Source organism: Phycodurus eques, chromosome 5, assembly GCF_024500275.1.
Source record: "Phycodurus eques isolate BA_2022a chromosome 5, UOR_Pequ_1.1, whole genome shotgun sequence".
In the NCBI taxonomy this organism is placed as follows: Eukaryota; Metazoa; Chordata; class Actinopteri; order Syngnathiformes; family Syngnathidae; genus Phycodurus; species Phycodurus eques.
In genome coordinates, this window is record NC_084529.1 from 3,052,991 (window position 1) to 3,074,895 (window position 21,905).

At 40.5% G+C, this 21,905-nt stretch overlaps 1 protein-coding gene across 1 annotated transcript in view; it reads left to right on the forward strand.

Moving 5' to 3' along the window:
- Window positions 1–5,047, forward strand: part of tmtc2b (transmembrane O-mannosyltransferase targeting cadherins 2b) — a 93,342-nt gene extending 88,295 nt beyond the window's left edge. The window contains exon 12 of the mRNA XM_061677188.1: window positions 2,838–5,047. Coding sequence (XP_061533172.1) covers window positions 2,838–3,017 — 180 coding nt within the window. The 3' untranslated portion in view covers window positions 3,018–5,047. The remainder of the gene's footprint in view (window positions 1–2,837) is intronic.
- The last annotated feature ends 16,858 nt before the right edge of the window (window positions 5,048–21,905 follow it).

The following is a 21,905-nucleotide window of genomic DNA, read 5'->3' on the forward strand; positions in this document are numbered from 1 at the left end:
ACGAGGGACATTTGCAGAGTGCCGCATGTGCTGCCACAGGGCAAGGGGAAAATGCAGGAGTATGGCTATAAATCAGAGACGTCTGTACTGTATGAATGAAGCAGAGCGAAGACGCGTTTTGGCTGAGCTTTTACCGGTGAGTTGAGGAGGAGGAAATTTAAGTCAGGACTTAATAGGCTTTGCAAGGATTTATTTTTATTTTTTATTTTTTTGAAAATCAGATGTTGTTTTTTTTCCCCTCCTTACTGCTTCATATGTTACTGAATTCATCATTTTCTTGGCACCAACAACAACAACAAAAAATACATTTTTGACAGCATCATGATAAAATAATGATGGTTGGCAGAATTATGGAACTTTTTTTATTTTGTTGTACACGACATGATCGGGTTTTAAAAGGCCATGATAATCAAAGACACATTATCCTATTGCGAAAAAAATAGGAATTATAAACCAAAAAAAAATAAAATATTAAAAATGTAAAAAATAAATTAATTAAAAAAAACTCATTCATTCGTGGTTCCCCAGATCATTCCTGAGATGTTTATTTCTTTTACTATTTACTGTCCTGTTCTGCTCCTTGTTCGTGCAGAACGGTGGATCTGTATGCCTTTTATGCTGGAACAATGTTGCTGTGTTTTTGTTGTTGTTATTCTTTGGGCTTTTTGTTTGGGGGGGGGGTGCTTTATTGTTGTTGTTATTATTATTATTGTGTCGTTTTTTGAAAATGCAGCCAGACACAAAAGGATGTGAGGGGACAGACAGAGGGACAGAACAGACAAGGGGAATGGGGATACAAACAACAGCAGAACAATAGTTGAACAATCTACATATATGACAATTAAACAATGGGACAGGTAGGGCAGGACAGGGGGTAATGAGCGAGGTAGTGGTACTGATGTGTGGTGGACTACTTCCAATATATCGGTGGTTCTTAACCTTGTTGGAGGTACGGAGCCCCGCCCGTTTCGTCTGGAGTTCACTGAATCCTTCCTAATTTGAAAAATAAAATATCGTTTATTTCAAACACAAAACAGGTGAAGGTGAATTTTGCTGTTGCCATTCCCCTTGGTAAGTGCCACTCTCATGTCAGAGGGACGGACTTCGTTGTGAAAATTCTCAACAAAATGTGTTCCTTTTCTTTGTTATTTCGACAATCCTCGAAAAAGGTTCGTAGGTAAAGTAAATGTTTTTGGGCTCTTTTTTTTTTATTATTGTATGCGCTGTCTTACATCATAATAGAAGTTAAATTCGATGGATTGGTTCACCTTACGCCTAGGAAAGGTTTCACGTAGGGCTGGACAATGAAATATTTGTTTGATTGATTCAAATTTATGTCAGAGAGACTTTTTTTTGAATAAACATTTTTCGTGGCTTCCGTAGTTCAAAGCGCATCGCCACTGATGACCACTGTTTCCACTAACAACATGGCTGCAAACAGAGAGGAGCACGTTTACAAGAGCAGAGTCAAGAGTCAGTCTTGCCAACTTGGTGGTGTTGGTGACTTCATATTTAGTGACTTTCCGAACCTTGTGTTAACTATTTTTCCCAAAGAAGAAGTCAGAGTCAATTACGATGAACATTGCCAAAGACATGGTGCCAATTTATATGCAGAAAAAGCCATGATTTATTGGCATGTTGGATATTTTTGACCTGAAGCATGGGCTTCCAAGGCGCAAAGCTGTACAACTGCACATGAGAAAAGACTGCACGACCGAGCTGGAGGTCAACAACAGCTGAGCCGTGCAGTTTAATGGCTCATTTTATGATGTTAAGTTGTTGAGAATGTTTAAAATGTTAATTTATTAGATTCTGGTTTGAATACGTTTTGACAAAAGGGACATCTTCCCGAGAGGAAGCATGTATTTTCCTATACTTCAAAAAATAAAAAACTGATGTATTTTTAGAACAAATCTGAGCTCTTTTATCTGCTGTTTTTATTTTTATCCTAGTTCCACCATTTACAGTGCATGTCAGAGCACAACCCAAGCAATGAAGTCAAGGGAATTATAGGTAGACCTCAGAGTCAAAATTGTGGGAAGTCACAGATCTGGACAAGAGTACAACAATTCTGCAGCATGAAAAGTCCCGACGAGCACAGCGGTCTCCATCACGCACCTGCAGGTTTTTTGCTGATGTTGTTTTCCCTGACCAATAACTAATACAAGATCTGAATTTCATCCGCCAGTGGTGCACCACTGCCTCCCACTGCTCCTCAAGGGTTTATTGGGAGGAACCCATGTACCACTCTTCACCTGGCCAAAACTATTGCTACAGACAGATCTTTGATGCAAAGCTATTCCAGTGAACTGTGGGCCTTAGCCCGGGACAAAAGTTCACATTTCAACAGAACAATGACACCAAGAACCCTGTCGAGATAACAAAGTAGTGCCTTGCGGACAACGCTGGATCTCTGGGAATGTCCTTGAATGGCCCAGACTTGAACGCATTGTAACGTCTCTGCAGAGATCTGAAAATGGCTGCACCGTCCTCCCCGATGGAGCTCCAGTGATTTATGTAGAACAATGGCAGGAACTGCCTAGGAATAGATGTGCCACCAGAGAAGTGTGTACAGAAACGGGACATATTGTAGGTTGTAGAAAGTGTCTTACAAGTGCCATTTTTGTAAATACATTTTCAAGTGCCGTTAGTAGAACATACAGTAATTGCACTGGCGCTGTGACCAAACAGTCCTACGTGTAATACATTATTGCTGAAAGGCTTTTGTCTAAAAGGCAAGAAATTAATTGAAATATAGTCTGACTTTGCAACACATATTTAGCTTACATAACCACGCAGACTTGAATTATATAATCTCCTTTGTGGTTGTCTTTTAGTATCCTGCAGCCTTGATGAACTTGGGAGCCATCCTACACCTCAATGGGAAACTTCAAGAAGCTGAAGCCAATTACCTCCGAGCACTGCGCCTCAAACCAGATGACACCATCACTCAGTCCAACTTGCGTAAGTTGTGGAACATCATGGAGAAACAAGGCCTGAAGACCACGAGCCCTTAAACTCCTGTTGCCTGCCACCTTGGCACACGGATGACACTCTTGCTCATCTTGTTGACATGGAGGAGACTCAGGGAGGACATTTGCAAATACAGAGAGGTCTTGATGGTGGCCTAGCACCCTCGTCACGGCTCCTGCGTGTACCTTAACTTTTGACAGAAACATTGTCAGACGTTTGGTGTCATTGTAGCTCTTTCTTTTTTTTTTTTTATCTAACTAGAGCACTTGAAATGAAGGTGGTAATGTGGTACCATCCTTTAACATTGGGAATGAATTTGAAGAAATGAGATGGCGTTCGCTATCACCTTTTAATGAATAAAATATTTCATCCGTCAGTACAATGAGACAATCAGGATGCTGATAAAGAATGCTACCCAAAACGTCAATGAAGAATAGTTGAGGTTAAACTTCAAAACAAACATCATAGTATGAAGAAATATGGACGGTGGAATGTTTTAGACTTGAAAAGGGAATTATTTATTAGCCGTTGCAGCACAATAAAAGCCTCGAAGAGTTAAATGTAGTATATTTGTTGCCAATTACAGTTTATAGATTAGGCGTGAAAATGTAAAAGGGAGAAGGACCCAGGACCTGTGTGATATTTATTATGCCTTCTGATAAAATCATTGAGACTTTCTTTTTTTTTTAGCAGTCGAAAACATTTCTACACTTCTACAGAAATGAAGCCTTCATGCAACAAGTAGGGAGCTACAAATGGAAACATGAATTACCTTCCCATGGAAGTTGTAAACAACTTAAGGACTGGTATGAGAGTCCGGGTGACACCGCCTCCCATACATGTCAGAAGCTTTTATTTAATACATCAGTAAGTGAAGGAGTTGTTCTAACCAAATGCAAAAGCTATCTTTAGCGATGCTGACCTTTTTTTTAACATCATAGGATGCAAAGACTGAAGAGTCTTCATCCGTGTGTTTGTGATGGACTAAACGAATTTGTTGTGTTTGTATAAAATGAATCCTAATATATACCCGAATTGTGTATTTGAAACAGAAACTCTTACAGGGAAAAAGTAGTCTGGAAAAAGAGAGAGAGATTTGTTGGATTGCTTCACTGTGTTTGTTTTTTTTCTCCCCTCATCTTGTCACATTTTTGTTCTCAGTCTTAACGTGTCAATGTTGTACATTTTTCCTAAATCATATCCGCCTGTTGTCAGCATAAATTGAGTCAAAACGCACCTTCTGTGAATGATGACTGTACAGAATTGGTGGTAATGTTTGCGAGTCGCTTATCATTAAATAGCTGTTTCAAACGTCTTAAGACTAATATCCCACTTTTTGTTTCCACACTTCAAAGCTGCAAAAAAAAAAAAAAAAAAAAACGTGGCTCACTGAACGCGCTAATCAGAATGAGACAAGGTAACGGACAACAATAATAGAGAACGGGTGATAATTGTATTCTTGTCATGTTGGCCGTGCTCAGAAGACACATTTCATTCCGTCTCGAACCTAACCCTTAAGTTATTGTGTTGTGTTACTATAGCAACAGAACCAGCTGGCACTGTGTTGTACATGCGTAGTGAAGAAAATGTTACGTTTTCATACCTGCATTAAGACTCTTAAGTCTATTTGAAGTTAAAATTATGAGCTAAACGGAGCAGTTTTGAATGTGGTTATCTGAACTTTGTCATGTCATGTTTGGTGATTATTCACAAGTGTAAATGTAAGATGTTTCCAATCACCTTCCTTCCCAGCCTCACACACCCTGTAGTCACGTGTTTTTAATTGTTATTGTACAGTGTTTTTGAGCAAAGTGCTAATTGCTTGAGTCAATTTTCCCACTCTGTGTCACAGCTCAGGGATCTCAAGCGGTGCATTATTGCGGAAAAAAAGTCTACACAGAGCTAAATTATAGATTTATTTTTGAAAGTTGTTGTATTTGTATATATTATTGAGATTTGTAACATTTTTGCCCTTTTTAAAAAAAAAATTTAAAAAAAACAAAGTGTCAGAATAGAACATTTCCCTGATGTTGCCTTTTTTGGGCCTAATAAATTTATGCTGTCATGCATTTGATTTGATTGTTTGTTTTGTCCAACCTGAACCAAGTCTTTATGTATTTAGGTGACATTTCAATCCCACTTTCTTGTATTTTTCTGTCCAAATTAATTGGGTAGTCTTGCAAGCTGTGGAACATATTTAACACAGCATTTACGTCTGCCTCCACTGCAAATTTGTTGAAGCATGTCATAAAAATAACAGGAACGGAGCTCCTCTGCTTTGATCAGAGAGCATCAAAGAAGACTTAAACATTTCCATATGTGGAGGGTATCGAGCATGCCCACATATGGTATACAGTGTGTTCCAGGTACAACCTTGTGGCGCTGCATGTTCTTCCTGTAGTAGAATGCACAGAAGCTGCTCAAGCTGTCCAGTGGTGCTTACATTCTGCATTAAAGAAATGTGTGTTCACTTTCAGCTTGACATTTCCCAGTAGAAATGTACAGGCAGGTGACGAATGAGTCCAGATGCGTAAATAATGCAAACGCCTCCCTGGCCAACAGAGGACTCGTTAAAAGTTTAGATGAAAAATAATGAGGAATGAATGATGGTGATCTTTGTTCTTATGGTGACACCAATGGACGGCCTTTGGTGGGCATTGAGGACAGATTCACACCCACCATCATCACAACACCAAATGAAGGATTACATTTTTGAACGATCACTAAACCGCTCCAGACATGTAAGGAATTAATTCCGAAGCAGATTGTTGATGGCCTAACGGTTTACATGTACCAAAGAAATCTTACTGTATTGCCATAAATAGTGGCCTTCCTTCTAATAAATACCCCAAATTTCTCCAAAAGAACAACAAACCAAATTGTTGTACACAGAAATCCTGTTTGCTGCGACATTAGGTTAGTATTAGTTACACTGCTAGCACTCACGGTGCTAATTAGTTTGGTGTCTCTTCTCTGTGGTTTTTGGACACAAACATATTCCTCCCTCAAGTGCCTCACTACTTATTCCAACAGATGTCACCAATTGACGTTTGCGATGGCGTGCTTTGAATTAAAGTGATTCTGATAAATCAAGGCTAAATACTCATTGACAACATCCCGTCAACAGAAATCCTTCAAGTTTGACCATCTAAAGAAGTGGTGATACACAAATGTCTTGAAAAATGAAGTGTATGGACACTTAAAAAGTACTTTGTCTTTAAAAAGAATGACATTAACAGTGCTTTCAAAGAGTTATTGAAGCTACGCTGCAGTCAAAGTTCAACCAAATGTTAAAACTCGGGGCTTTTTCAGAGCTGCCCAGTGTTATCAGGGAGATATTATTTGGTATTTTATGATGGACTATCACTATGACGATGCGGGATGCTGAGAAGTATTTAGCCAATGTTATTGCTTGATAGAAGAAGCGTGACATGGAGCTTCTTGCTTCACCTTATTGTTTCTTTGTTTTACATCCAGAACGGGAATTGTATTTTGCTGATATAGGATGGCGAATTTTAAATTTGACTTGTGGGGCGCTTGTGGAATTTCATAAATTGAGGATTTAAAAAAAAAAAAAAAAAGTACAGAAACCCCAGTGCGTGATGTGTAGTGAAGTGCTTGCCCATGAGTGCATGACAATGTGGTGAGGTTTTGATTTCAAACTTTATTTTATTCACTTGCACGTGCAGTTACAATGTTCTTCCTTCCGTTTTTTATGAATGTGCTCTGAAATTCACTACTCACGTTGGCTAAGTGTTCTTCCTATGGGTTTTTCTCTCGTATTGCCACATTTCAAAAGCATACATTTTAGGTTACTTAAGGACTCAAAATTGCCCATCAGTGTGAACGTGAGTGTGAACAGTTGTTTGTCTATACTGTATATACACTGCGATTGGCTGACGACAAGTCCAGGCGATGTGCTTCAGCTCACCCGCAACCCTCATGAGGACAAGCGCTACACTAAATAGGTGGATTGATGGAACATATACAGTATGTTTTCAAAGGTCATTTTATGAATGCGGTTGGTTTGACTTCTATAAAAGTGGGTTGTCAATTAATGACCATGGGAACATATGGGAACTAGAAGTAGATTGTATGACACGAAATTATTTTAGATTTATTGTTTATGTACAGGTTACTTAAGATATGAAATTGTTTTTCAACCGTTTGTTGGTTGATTTGTGTGCTACAAAGATCGCGCAAAACCTGCACCAGTGATTTCCATGAAACGTGGGCATGAGACAGAAGCCATTCAATTTTGGTGGACATAGGAATGAAAATGTTGAATGCATTTTCTATCCTCACCATTTGCTAACATTGTAACCGTCGGTCCCCTTACCCCACAATGCGAATGGAATAGTCTCGTTCGCGCTTTCGAGATAGTTTTCGATTGACATCATGCGCCACCATGTTGGAAGTCGACGCATTGTTTTGTTCCGGTGCTTATTCAGGGTTTGAATAGGGAATCCTCCCAATAACAAGTGCCAACATTGCAGACAAACAAATACTGATCAAGTGATCGAAAACTATCGTACAACACACACTATCAACTACGACTTCATATAACTTTGTGGATCTGCTTGTTACATGGAATAATTCATTAGCATTATATGGTGGTGAGCATTTTATTATTTCACTATGTGGCTATTCGCCCTCACCCCAAAGTCCCATACAGACTACATCAAACGCACAGTTAGTCAACAGCAGCTCAAATACCTTAGCTTTGGATGGGAATCATGTTTTTTTTTTTTTTTAATGAATATAAAACAAATGTGAATAAAATGGTTTGTGTTTTTTGCCAGCCCCCCTTTGTGTGGATATGCAAACCCCAGACTTTCCACCTGGGCGCACTTCTGGGTTCCACTTGTAATATTTCCATTGTGATATCACAAAGCTTGACCACAATGTATTCCGGCCAAGGAAATTTACAGAAGAATAAAAAATTATTTGCCACGACTTGGTGAACACAAAGGAAATCAACATTTTGTGCTAGGAGAGAATATCTTTGTAGATGCTTCAATTTGTTACGGCCCCAGCAAATTGTTGAAATAGGACCTTTACCTTATCTCACACTTTATCTTCTTGTCCACCGACACTGGCTACCACAGTGTGGAGGAGTCTGATCTTCCATGGGGATCTGCAAAGTTAATCCAAAGTAGGAGTCTGGCACAGCCAAGGTCCACAGATCTCCCGGAATGGCCACACCTGATGATTTATAGAACACTCGTACCAACACAAACCTCGAGGCTTTTTTTTTTTTTTTGCAGCTGGGCCAGTACATAACACCATGTCAGGACTGATTACTAGTTCTAGAGACAGAGAAGGAGATGTGAACATTCAGAAGTATGCTGTCAAAACAACAAGCGCTTCTCCCGGCAGCTGGCGTTCCATTCAGGACCTCAAATGCCATCGCACGCACGTTAAAGGAAAAACATAAGTATGGAACAATATGTTTGACTGGGTCGAACACGATCCGCAGAAGGTTGAGATCCCCTTGAGGGAGACTTGACGATCCTCATTGTGATGGGAAGAAATTACTCATCTGACCTGTGAGAGGTCATTTCAGGTGATTTAACACACACTGACAGCAACAGTGGAGATCCAGCTGAAGTTCGCGTGAGCAGCTTCCCTTCATGGTACGCAATGATAAATCAACTTTAGCTTATGGACTTAAAGTGAATGTATGCTGTCCTAGCAAATGCTTGAATAAATCATACAACTTCCATCCATTTTCTGAGCCGCTTATCCACACAAGTGTCGCGGGCGTGCTGGAGCCTATCTCAGCTATCTTCGGGCGGGAGGCGGGGTACATCCTGAACTGGTCGCCAGCCAATCGCAGGACACATATAAACAAACGACAATTCAAACGCACATTCACACCTACGGGCAATTTAGAGTCTTCAGTTAACCTACCACGCATGTTGTTGGGATGTGGGAGGAAACCGGAGTGCCCGGAGAAAACCCACGCAGGCACGGGGAGAACATGCAAACGCCACACACTGGCGGGGCCGGGATTTGAACCCCGGTCATCAGAACTGTGAGGCAGATGTGCTAACCAGTCGACCACCGTGCCGCCTCACACAACTCAATTGGTTAATTCTATATTGGTTTAATCTTGTGCTTGTTCAAAATAACTTTGTTTTACTTTTCTTATAGTAAAGTACAGTGGAACGTCAGAGGGCAAAAACAATCCAATCTGTTCGGATTTTGAAACACGCTTTTATCATATAACATAGTGGAAGTGGAATTGATCTGCATTATTGTCAAGGGTAGCACAGTGATATCGTGATTAACATGTCTGCCTCACAGTTCTGGGTTTGAATTTTGAATTTTGGCTCTGGCCTTCCACTATGGAGTTTCCCCAATGAAGATATGGCTAATCTTCTAAGCGCTATAGGGAATGGCTGGATGGATGAATGTTTCAGCATCAAACTTTACTAAATGAACAGTTAAACAGTCGTAACAGTGCATACAGTAGGAAAACTTGAAAAACAAAAAGCAGTTCGTGGTAAATGGTCTTTTGGTGACTGTGAGAGTGAGCAGGTTTTAGAGCAGGTGTGTCAAACTCATTTTCATCACAGCCCACATTGCTGGAACAGTTACCCTCAGAGGGCTGTTATGACTGTGAAACCATATACCGGTAATTGTTTCATCGCCTTGTCATAGTATCACACATACATAACAAATTGATGGATAACTAGTTTCAGATGTCAAGAATAATGATCAAAGTGAAGCTGTTGCTGTGGAGGATTCTGCGTTGACCGACCGGACCAAGTCCTGAGGAAGAGCCACTTCCGCAAAGGTGTCGACTTGTAGTACTTCATTTCATTAAATTGACTTTAATGCTGTTTTAACTCAATTGTACAACACCATACTATGTGATAAATGTTGCCCACTCGGCATTCATTGCAGTCTGGTCATCCTGGAAGGAGGATCCTTCCATCTGTGGTCCGTCCTCAAGCTTTCTATGTTTTGTCCGCCCAATGGGCTTTCTGAGTTTTTCCTTGCTCAGATGGGGGGGTTAGACCAGGGGATGTTGTTGATCATTGTGAACTGTGGGCCTGTGAAGCCCTTTGGGACTGTTTTGTAAGTAAGGGCTATACAAATAAAGTTGACTTGAAATTATGGTGACTACCTACATTTCCACCATCCTTAACACAGTAAGTAAAGAAATTTGAATGTGAGCCTGCTAACTTCAACTTTTGATTTACAATGTGCAATAGTTTTAGGTCGCCTCATCTTTTTCACATACTGGTAGTTAAAGACAGAGTCTGCTGGCAGAATTGTGTGAAAAATGCATTACAGAGTTTCATAAAACTTTGCAGAGTGGTGCATGTGGAAGGAAGAAACCATTCGATTTCTGTGAAGCTCTGGGTAAAGGTCCGGTTTTCAGTCAAGGTAGCATCATCCACCCTGCGGAGTCATAATGGCATCTGTTCATCATCTTACAAAATGATGGTCAAACAAACATGAACACAATGCGACACAAAGTGCACAATGCACTTTCGACAGGGATGATGATAATGAGTGTCTTGGGAATGTGATGCTTTTCATGCTAAGATAAGGACCTACAGCAAGATGTCTGCCTGTATACGGTTTTTCTTCGTGTAGCTTCACATCAATTTCTACTGCAGTCGCAGCAACAGAAAATGTGTGCTGTCAACCTTGAATTTTATTTGAAGCACTCTATATGATTGTTCATATTGTCGACATGTTTCCAAGGTTGTTTTTTTTTTAACAAATTCCTCGCTTATCTATGTGAATGTGGCTACTCCCTTGCTTTGCTGTTTCCCACCATATGTAACAGAATGATTTAAACACAAATGTAATCGCTGCAGTCTTTCATTTCATCAAGGTAACAGCTTTTTTTCTTCTTCCTACTTGTCGTATTTTATGCCCGGAAACGTAGAGACCCGCTTATTTGAAATGCTACACTTTACTGTCTTACATATTTATTCTGTCACTTTTATGAGTTGCCTCAATACCAGGACATAAAAGTGCAGTTGCAGTGAAGGGCTTCACATTTTAACTGTCCAAAGCTTGAATGTGTGGTTTGATCAAGAAACCGCACACTTTACGCGTTCGTGTCCAGCTCTTGATTAAGCTCATTATCTTGCCATAGAGACTTCTAGCAATGTCTAAGAAGAATGTCTGACATCAAGCCTTCCTTGTACGGACTCCCTTAAAGCAACGGTGTTCTTTTTCCTCAAAGGTGAGAGACTTACTGATTAAATTCCTCAGAGAGCCATTAGAGCCGGCGACCTGTCCCACTCAGCTACCGGCAAAATCCATCTTGCAAAGTCAGAAGGTGGACATCCCCGTCAAGGCTGCCACAGCCTTTATTACACCCTGATGTCAGAAACGAGTGAAAAGTATGTAGCTAACCACTAAGGACACTCTTCTCGAAAAACTCCTCCAATAACAGAAATGGGACACCAGTGCTTGGCGCAGGTCTCATATCAGTAGGGTTTGATTAGTCACGTTTGACATCCCCCCACCCCCCCACCCCGACCCCCTCTTAGTTGTGCCCAATCTGTTATGTGTGCCTCCCTGCGGTAGCTGGGAATGGACAGGTTGTTATTGTAGCTTTGACATTTGCAAATTCCTCCTCAATGTTGAGCCAACCACGCGAGAAGCCTCAAGACAGTTCTGATGGAAGTATAGATGGAAAATCCATAATCCATAAATGTTTGGTCAGTGTTGCTCCAATGCAACCCATGTTTAATAACTAATATACTTTTTCCATGTGAAATTCTCCCATGAATGTTGATATGTTCACACTTGACGTGAAGGTTTTGCTCAGTTAGAACAACTTGGTAGTGTGGTTGTTTCTCCAAATGTTAACGTCATTATACAAACTTGTTGGTACTCAACGGCATAAGGAGCCCTGTTGAGATTACGTTGTTTGTTGGTGCACAGGCCAATTCCTGATTTGTGGAAGATACAGACAACCATAATGTGTCATTCCCTTGATGCGCTACTAATTCAAACAGTAAATATAAATTCCCGTATTCCACAACTTCATTCAGATCCTCACTAAAATTGAAATTAAGTTCTCACTTGAGGGCAGTACAGTTGACGTGGTAAGCACATCTTTGTCATAGTTTGGAGGTTCAGGGTATGAATTTAACGCTCCAGTCTGCAGGTGTGGCATTTGCATATTTTTGTTGTGCTTTGATATGGATACTCCTTGGGAAAAAAAAAAAAAGAAACACATTCCAAAAACCTGCATGTTAAATTATTTGAAGACAAAATGCTCCATAGGTGTGAATGTGAGTGTGAATGCTTGACCAGTCCAGGGTGTACCCCGCCTCTTGCCAAAAGTAATCTGGGATGGATTCCAACTCCCCCACGACCCTCATGAGGACTTGCACAGACTAGCAAGAAATGAATTGGTTCTGCTTTGGTCGCTCAACCACAGGACCAGCCCTCTAAGCACAGTTACATGAAAATCATGTTTTTCTATTTGTCGCGTAGTCCTGCCAACTATATCTGCGATAAATCATACTATTTACTGAAAATAGGGAAACATGAAAGTTGCTCGTGTCAAAACATTCGCACTGTACTGTATGTTCCCAAGCTGTATAAACAAATAAAACACATACTGTAAAAGTCAAGTTTGACAGTGCATTTGATAAGATTTAACATAAATATGTACAATAACCCTGTTGGCATACAGTATTTTGATTGTTGTACTTTGTTGTTTGTTATCTGCGATTGATTTCATCCGGCCTTGTAAACCACACCTACTACTGCTGTGTTAGCCAATCAGCTTTCAGCCAACCACGACAGAAAATGTTTAACTCCAGCTATGTCTGATCCAACAAGACTCAGACTTCTTTAGTTAGCCCACAGCTACTTTTCTTTTCATCTTTTGGTTTTCCTTTATGCGTTTCAAGCAAAGCAAAACCCCGAACAATCTTCGAATCTTTCTCTTGCTTCCTTTCTGCCTCCCATGCTGAACACAAATGTCTGTATTTTGGTCCTTTTTCGAAGCCTTAATATTGTCCTCAGTTGTGAGTTAATCAGAATGAATTAACCTAAAGATGGAAGCTGTCTTTACTTTCCCTTTGCCAAACAGGAAAGAATGCACCAAAACAAACAGCAACTGAACAAAGAATTCCATGATGCGGTTTTCCATGATGCGGCTTGGTAAAGGCCGAAGAGTAGGTCTTGACCCACAAAGCAGCATATTTTTTCTACACGGAGCAAATACAAGGTGTCTTAAAGACAGGACTGATAATGAGCTTTAATGGCTGCCTGACTGAATGAGTTCATGACAAAATGATTGAAAATGATTGATTTTGCTAATTCGGTGAATCAGTGCTCACTTGCAAAAAAACAAACTCAGTCGTGTCGATACTGCTTGCAAGACGTCTGGCCAGACAAGCGTGTCGAGTGGTCTGTGAGTACCTACAAATTTTCCGGACTATTAAATGTTCACCAGTTTCCTGGAATTCCCAGAAGATCATAAATAACTGTTGGGTCATCACCTTGAACATAATGCATCAACAGAAATGACCCTTCAGATGAACATCTGTGGGCCATATTGGACTGACTCAGTGATTAGCACTAAATGCTAATGTGGTGCAAGTGGGACTTGGAGCTGGCCAACCATTAGAACAAAACCTGAAATGACAGCAAAAGGGAAACATTTATTTTTATGTTACAAATGATCAACTTTTGGCATAAAAACTCTTTTTATGGCTATTTATAATAATTATCATTTGCAAAAACAAACCAACAACAACAAAAATTCTTTCATCACATGATGTGTTTTCTACAGTGGACTTGCCAAATAATAAAATAACAGTGGACTTGCCAAATAATCTCAAATGGTTCATCCTAAAATTACAAACAATAACGACAGCAAAAAGTGTTTAGTTCTTAGGTATTAAGTGTTACTGTAAAATGGTAGATTTATTTCTGCCAGAGTGACACGCTAATCAATCAGATAGATCCGCCATACTTGGTGGATCTAAGGTTATTTTATTTCTCTGATGTGATCTACTGGCCGCCTTTTACTTCACAGAAAATTTAAAACTAAAGGTGGCAGCCCATTGCAGTCCATTGCTCCCAAATTGTGGAATGGACTTCCATTTGAGATAAGCAGTTGCTCATCTGTATACAGATTTAAAAAGGAGGTAAAAACAGATTTGTTTGGGCAGGCATTTGTGTAAAACTTGATTGTTTTGAATTGAATTTTTTTTTTTCCCTGCATAATGTTTGCGATTCAGTATTTTAACCATGTAAATCAGTAGTGAGGCCAGCCCTATTTTGGGAGGGCTTGCCTTAGCCCACCTATGAATTTGTACTCAAATTCATTTGAATAAAATATTTATTTATTTATTTAGAAACAAAGTTCTGTGATGATGCTTTAGCGTTGACAAAAGGGTAAACTTTGTGAAAATCAGTTGAGAAATGAGCAAGTTACGACTTAATTTCAGTGTCCATGCATGGCCCTCTAGGGGGAACGACGACCTCCCCAACAAGGCCGCCACGTAGGCACGTTGGGTAGTACGGCTACTGTAGCGCGCTGGCTCTATGGTCAGAACCGCTACACACGTTTCCAGCTGTGTTAACACGAATGACCAGGTAATGCTTGATTTACAACCCTCACGCAATTTACAAAATGAGAGTTGACCACACGGCGATGCTTCAATGTCTCCTGTTGAATTGCACTACGTTATGTGTTAGCACTTTAATGCTTGTAATGGTGTGTACTGCGTAGCTATTAGCAAATAAGCTAATTAGTCACTTGGAGCAATCGCTAGCTAATTGAATAGCAACGAGTTTTGCCCAGTGTATCTGATATGATATGAAATGTCTCCGTGAAGTATCTTATGCCAAGATAGGGCGTGTTCATACGTGCAGTTTTGGGCACCGAAAAAACTCAAAATATTAACAAGAATATTTTATTTCTAGTCAAAACGAATTAAATTAGATGCATCACGTAAAAAAATAATAATTGCCAGTGGAGTATATATGTATAAAACTTTTCCCCCTGGCAAACCTTTGGTTTTCTTATTTCAAGTAAAAATTAGCTTGAAACAAGTGACAATTGTCTGGTTTTTGCAGTGTGGGTGGTTTTTTGTTTTAGGGGGGGTTCAGTTAAAAAAAAAAATGCTGGCAGTATCCGGTCGTTTTCATTGCCATATCTACAGGTGGTAAATCTAGTTAAATGATAGTTTACGACAAGACACCTTATAAAACAATGTCTGCTTTTCAATAGATCGACATATGCTATTTTTTTAAAGAAGTCACCCAGGTGCAACTGAGAGACTGTAAAAAATACATTATTGCATGATAATGAGTTTGTCTCTGTTGCTTTTTTGTGTAGCGTTAGGGTTCATCTTATTTTTTATTTAATAGAGCTAGAGACTAGCCAAAATGTTTTTAATATTGCTTTCCTCTTAAATGAAATACCCATATTTATTCATACTGTTGCAAAAGGTCTGTGCTTTTCTAACAATAAACCATACTTTTATAATATATTGAATAAATAGATAATAATAATAATATAATTATTTTAATAAGAATCCATCCAGGTTCGTTTATTGCTGCTGTCTCGTTCCATGATGTCATTTAGGGTCAAAGCGAGTACCGCTACGTGCAGAGTTTGAAAAATGGCGGCAAAGACCTTAAGTAACTCAGTGAAGTTTCTTAATGTAGCACCTTTTAAGAGAAGAACGTGAACACAGTGGCAGTGTATCACAGCAGCCCACGAAATGCCGCACACTGGGCCCACACGTTGATGAAGGAAATACGGGTGATGAAGAAATGATGGGTAAGTACGGCATTCTGGAAAGGAACTTGGAGGGACAAATGGTGGTACACTTCGCAAAAAGGATGGAAATGGCTGTAGTGAACACTTTTTTCCAGAAGAGGCACGAACATAGGGTGACCTACAAGAGCGGAGGTAGAAGCACGCAGGTGGATTACATCTTGTGCAGACGATGTAATCTGAAGGAGGTTACCGACTGTAAGGTAGTGGTAGGGGAGAGTGTGGCTAGACAGCATAGGATGGAGGTGTGTAAAATGACTCTGGTGGTGGGGAGGAAGATTAAGAAGACAAAGTCAGAGCAGAGAATAATGTGGTGGAAGCTGAGACAGGACGAGTGTTGTGCAGCTTTTCGTGAAGAGGTGAGACAGGCTCTCGGTGGACAGGAGGAGCTTCCAGATGACTGGACCACCACAGTGATCAGAGAGGCAGGCAGGAGAGTACTTGGTGTATCTTCTGGCAGGAAAGGAGAGAAGGAGACTTGGTGGTGGAACCTCACAGTACAGGAAATCATACAAGGAAAAAGGTTAGCTCAGAAGAAGTGGGACACCGAGAGGACCGAGGAGAGGTGAAAGGAATACATTGAGATGCGACATAGGGCAAAGGCCAAACAAGAGGCATATGATGACATGTATGCCAGGTTGGACACTAAAGAAGGAGAAAACGATCTATACAGGTTGGGCAGACAGAGGGATAGAGATGGGAAGGATGTGCAGCAGGTTAGGGTGATTAAGGATAGAGATGGAAATATGTTGACTGGTGCCAGTCGTGTGCTAGATAGATGGAAAGAAAGTATTGAGGAGTTGCTGATTGAGGAAAATGAGAGAGAAGGGGAGATTAGAAGAGGCAAGTGTGGTGGACCAGGAAGTGGCAATGATTAGTAAGGGGGAAGTTAGAAAGGCATTAAAGAGGACAAAAAATGGAAAGGCAGTGGGTCCTGATGACATTCCTATGGTGGTATGGAAGCATCTCGGAGAGGTGGCTGTGGAGTTTTTGACCCGCTTTTTCAATAGAATTCTAGCGGGTGAGCAGACGCCTGAGTAATGGAGGAAAAGTGTGCTGGTGCCCATTTTTAAGACCAAAGGTGATGTGCAGAGCTGTGGGAACTATAGAGGAATAAAGTTGATGAGCCACACAATGAAGTCATAGGAAAGAGTAGTGGAGGCTAGACTCAGGATAGAAGTGAGTATTTGCGAGCAACAGTATGGTTTCATGCCTAGAAAGAGTACCACAGATGCATTATTTGCCTTGAGGATGTTGATGGAAAAGTACACAAAGAAGGTCAGAAGGAGCTACATTGTGTCTTTGTAGATCTAGGGAAAGCCTATGACAGAGTGCCCAGAGAGGAACTGTGGTACTGCATGCGGAAGTCCGGATTGGCAGAGAAGTGTGTTAGAATAATACAGGACATGTATGAGGGCAGCAGAACAGTGGTGAGGTGTGCTGTAGGTGTGACAGACGAATATAAGGTGGAGGCGGGACTGCACAAGGGATCAGCCCTGAGCCCCTTCCTGTTTGCAGTGGTGATGGATAGGCTGACAGATGAGGTTAGACTGGAATCCCCGTGGACCATGATGTTTGCAGATGACATTGTGTCTGCAGTGAAAGCAGGGAGCAGGTTGAGGAACAGTTAGAAAGATGGAGGCATGCACTGGAAAGCAGTGGAATGAACATTAGCCGAAGTAAAACAGAATATATGTGCATGGATGAGAGGGGTGGTGGGGGAAGAGTGAGGCTACAGGGAGAAGAGATAGCGAGGGTGGAGGACTTTAAATACTTGGGGTCAACCGTCCAGAGCAATGGTGAGTGTGGTCAGGAAGTGAAGAAACGGGTCCGGGCAGGTTGGAACGGGTGGAGGAAGGTGTCAGGTGTGTCATGTGACAGAAGAGTCTCTGCTAAGATGAAGGGCAAAGTTTATAAAACAGTGGTGAGGCCTGCCATGATGTACGGATTAGAGACAGTGGCACTGAAGAGACAACAGGAAGCAGACCTGGAGGTGGCTGAAATGAAGATGTTGAGGTTCGCTCTCGGAGTGACCAGGTTGTATAAAATTAGAAATGAGCTCATCAGAGGGACAGCCAAGGTTCGATGTTTTGGAGACAAAGTTAGAGAGAGCAGACTTAGATAGTTTGGACACATCCAGAGAAGAGATTGTGAGCATATTGGTAGAAGGATGATGAGGATGGAGCTACCAGGCAAGAGAGCTCGAGGAAGACCAAAGAGAAGGTTGATGGATTTCGTGAGGGAAGACATGAGGGCAGTTGGTGTTCGAGAGGAGAATGCAGGAAATAGGCTTATATGGAAAAGGATGACGCGCTGTGGCGACCCCTAAAGGGACAAACCGAAAGGAAAAGAAGTGCTATATTGCAACAAAGTGGGGAACATCGTTATTAGATAGATTGATTGATTGATTATTTTATTATATTCATTCTGTGAGGAAAATGTCTTTGTCACACCAGCAGTCAGTGTATCCGTAATGTATCGTAATCAATGTCTATTGCTTGGTATTATGCTCCATCTAGTGGTGACGATGAATAGCCCATCTTAAACAGAATAGCATTGCCCTCAATTCTTTTCTTCCATGAGGTGGTTTGTCATTGACAGTATGTAAACTTATGCATGTGTTTTGAAGTTAATTAAGGGACCGTTTGACGTATATTTGACAAATTATTGTATTGTGGCCTGTAACCACACTACAGTGATGGTTACGGGACACAATACATTGTTGTTATAATTCCTAAACCAAGACTTGAAGAGCTTTGTTTTGTTTGACAAAATATTAAGTTGCTGATAGGATTTGCAGTTTATACTACATGATTATACATCACCACCAATTGCCTCGCCTCGTCACAATAGGTGTTGATTTGCCTTTGTACATAACTTTATGTTCCCATGTTGAATTACTTTGAGTTTGTTTATGCATGAGATATGTGAGCTTAGCATTTGTTTATGTGTCCTGAGGCATCTTAACATACTGCCAGATGTTAAGATGCTGTAAATATCGAGAGAGATATTAAATAAATATCTTAAATATATTAAATAAATAAATATCGAGAGAGACTGTAAATATCGAGAAAGAATGTTTCAGTACTGTTGGTGGAGCGACAGCCAGAGGAACCTTGTTTTAAAGTAATTTGGGGTCGGAGATAAACAAGGACACTCACCCCTTAAGAATATTTAGAAGTAAACAAGTACTGTGATGGTTTAAAAATGTTGTGCTTACACAATACATATTTTCCAGATGGTTCTACCTCCAGCCGATGTGGCCCAAAAGAAAGCTCCATAGGCTTTTTCATCTATCAGCGTACCTTTTATTCAGCACCTGTCTGCGCTACGCTACCTGACATCATCAAGAATATGACAGCCTACCATCTGCATCCGATCACGAGCATCCAACCTATGAATAGCTTCTTTCACAGCGTGTGCACTTTTCGATAAACAATTCCAAAAGCTCCGCACGAGTGGAACGAAATGAGAACACATGAAAAAGGTCTGGTTTAATAATCAGGTTAAACAGATGTCTATGGCTTCGCACCAAGCAGGGATAGTATTGGGGAAATAAATACAGCCTATCTGAGCTCAAAAGGCTCCCAGTGGGCAGGATGCTTCATTTGTTATGAGCATGAAATGAGTGGAACTGATCTTCTTTGCCAGAGCTCATTTTTATCATACCATAAACGAATACTTGAAGCTGATGTGCTCTATCTTTCAAATTCATCAGTCTAAGATGCATCACCGTTTAGCATGTGAGAGGTGTAGGATACATCCGTGAGAAACTACTACAACAGATTGTTTAGAATGGATGTGTCTGGCTCGTAACTATGGACAAAGTCATGCAAACATGTCAGTGCTACTGATGCTTCAAATGAGCAAGTTGCAGAGCGTTTGCATCAAGTTTTCCCAGTTATACAAATACAGTGTAATGGCAAGCCTGCCTGTGGTGTGCTAATATTATTTCACAGGCCATTAACCCTCAGTGTGTGGCACATGCATGAAAATACATGACATTTCTGGAATATGCTGATGCTGGTGTTCTCATACTGAGGCTATATTTATACGTGATTCAAAGGACCCAGTTCTTTTTTTCTTCTCCCAAGTGGCCCAGTTTGGATGCATGCTGTAACCGTGTAAATAGAAGAAAACACTTTTTATTTATGCATTTATTTATTTATTTATTTAGCGACTGTGCTCACAGAATGGACAATGAGAGGAATACTGTACATGGACAATGTCTGCCTCACATTTTCAGTCTCTGCTTCGGCCCTGCTGTGTGCATTTTGTATGGGTTTTGTCTGGGTACTTTCTCCCAAAACATGCATGTAAGAATAGAATTGAAGACTCTTAATAGCCCATAGGGGTGAATGCAAGTGTTCATGGTTGTTTGTCTATATGTGCCCTGTATGTCACTGCTTACCTGTCCATGGTGTTTCCCATCTCATGGCCCAAATGACCAAGGCACCTATTGCACATTACAATCATCTCATAGCACATCGACAAACAGAAATTGCACAAAACGCATGAATACTGAAGTAACGATTATCTTCTTTCAATATACTCACAAATTCCAATTTCCACCTTAAACTGATGGAGGGCTTTTATGTTGAGTCCTGCGGGGTACGGATGTTGCAACATGCGAGACTCCCAAGAATTGGTTGTCTTCACTTTGCAGAGCCACCGATGTGCTCCAGCACCCCCGCGTCTCTAGTGTGGATAAGCGTTACAGAAAATGGATGCATGGAAAAGAATAGTAGGGTCCCCAGTCCTACTATATACCTCTGTTGTAGCTCATCAGCAACTTGCCCCAACCTGAATAACCAGCTGGACCACGTGGCGGTACAAACCCGAGCTGCTCTCATCTTGTTAACCAATAGTAATTATTATTAATAATAATAAATCGGGTTTAGTTGTTGCTCAAAGGGCCTTGTGACAGTCTTTGTTTGCTTATTGGTTGGCCACGTTGTATTTTTCTTTGTCTGGTCTTTTTTCCTTTCCTGAGTTGTTTTTTTTTTTAAGTTTGAACACAGTTCAAAACTACACATTGGGGGGAGAAAATCCTAAAATGTCATAAAGATCATTTGTATAGGTTCAAACCTTCATCTGGAGTCTTTGTTTCACCCATTACAACCTTGCAGTCACAATACCATATGTGACCAAATAGTTTTAAAAAATGATAAATTGTGTTGTACGATTTTGAATAGTGCTATAATTTCTCCCCCCCCCCCCCCCACACCTTGTTAAAATGTGTTGAGCCACCCTTTTTTATACCATTCATCACAGAATCCAACACAAGCGCCCAAAGCTTTTAGAGTACTGTATTTGCTTTTCCGTGCATATTCCCATGTGGGCATCGCTCATTCTGAATGCATTATATGTCTAGCATGTCGTTGTTTGACACTTCGCAGAAGACTGTATGACCAACCCAGAGCCAAGCAAATTGCATAATTTTACTTCTTATGTGCCTCTTAAGACTATTTTGTTTATTTAAAAAAAGTGGCCATATGTTACATGTAGTGTTTTAGCCAAACATTACAATCTTGCTATCATTTTCAAATATTTGCTCTGCCAAGGGATTGGTAAATAGTTTTTACTGGTTTGAAGGCCATACATTGCAGGAAAATAGAGTGAAAATAAAATAGCAGCCTCAATGTTAACATAACATAATGTTAACATACATAAGTCTTGCACTGTATTTTGAAACAAGGCCCCATCTACCAGTGTGTATGGTATTTACCACTTATTTTCAATTACCGTGCCTTGCTCAGACCTTTACTTAGAGAAATGTTATGATCCCTTGGTCCGATAAGAATACAGTAATTTCATTTCTCATGACTACATTTAGCCAAGAGAGTAAATCGGAATTATCTTATAGAAGGTTTTGGCATGATTTTGGCATGCTGTCTGTTATTGACACTGCAGACATGCCAAGAACCACTGTGAGGTGTGAATATGGCCAACCGTGGACCCCAGATTAGATGCAACAAGACGTGAGCACTCAAACAGACTTCATCAAACCAAAACAACACCTAAGCATAGAAACAAATCTTCCCATCCATCCATTTTTGATACTGTTTATCCATGTTAGGGTCGCAGATGTGCTAAAGTCTATCAAAGCTGACTTCAGGTGAGAGCAGGGTAAACCCTGCTCTGGAGG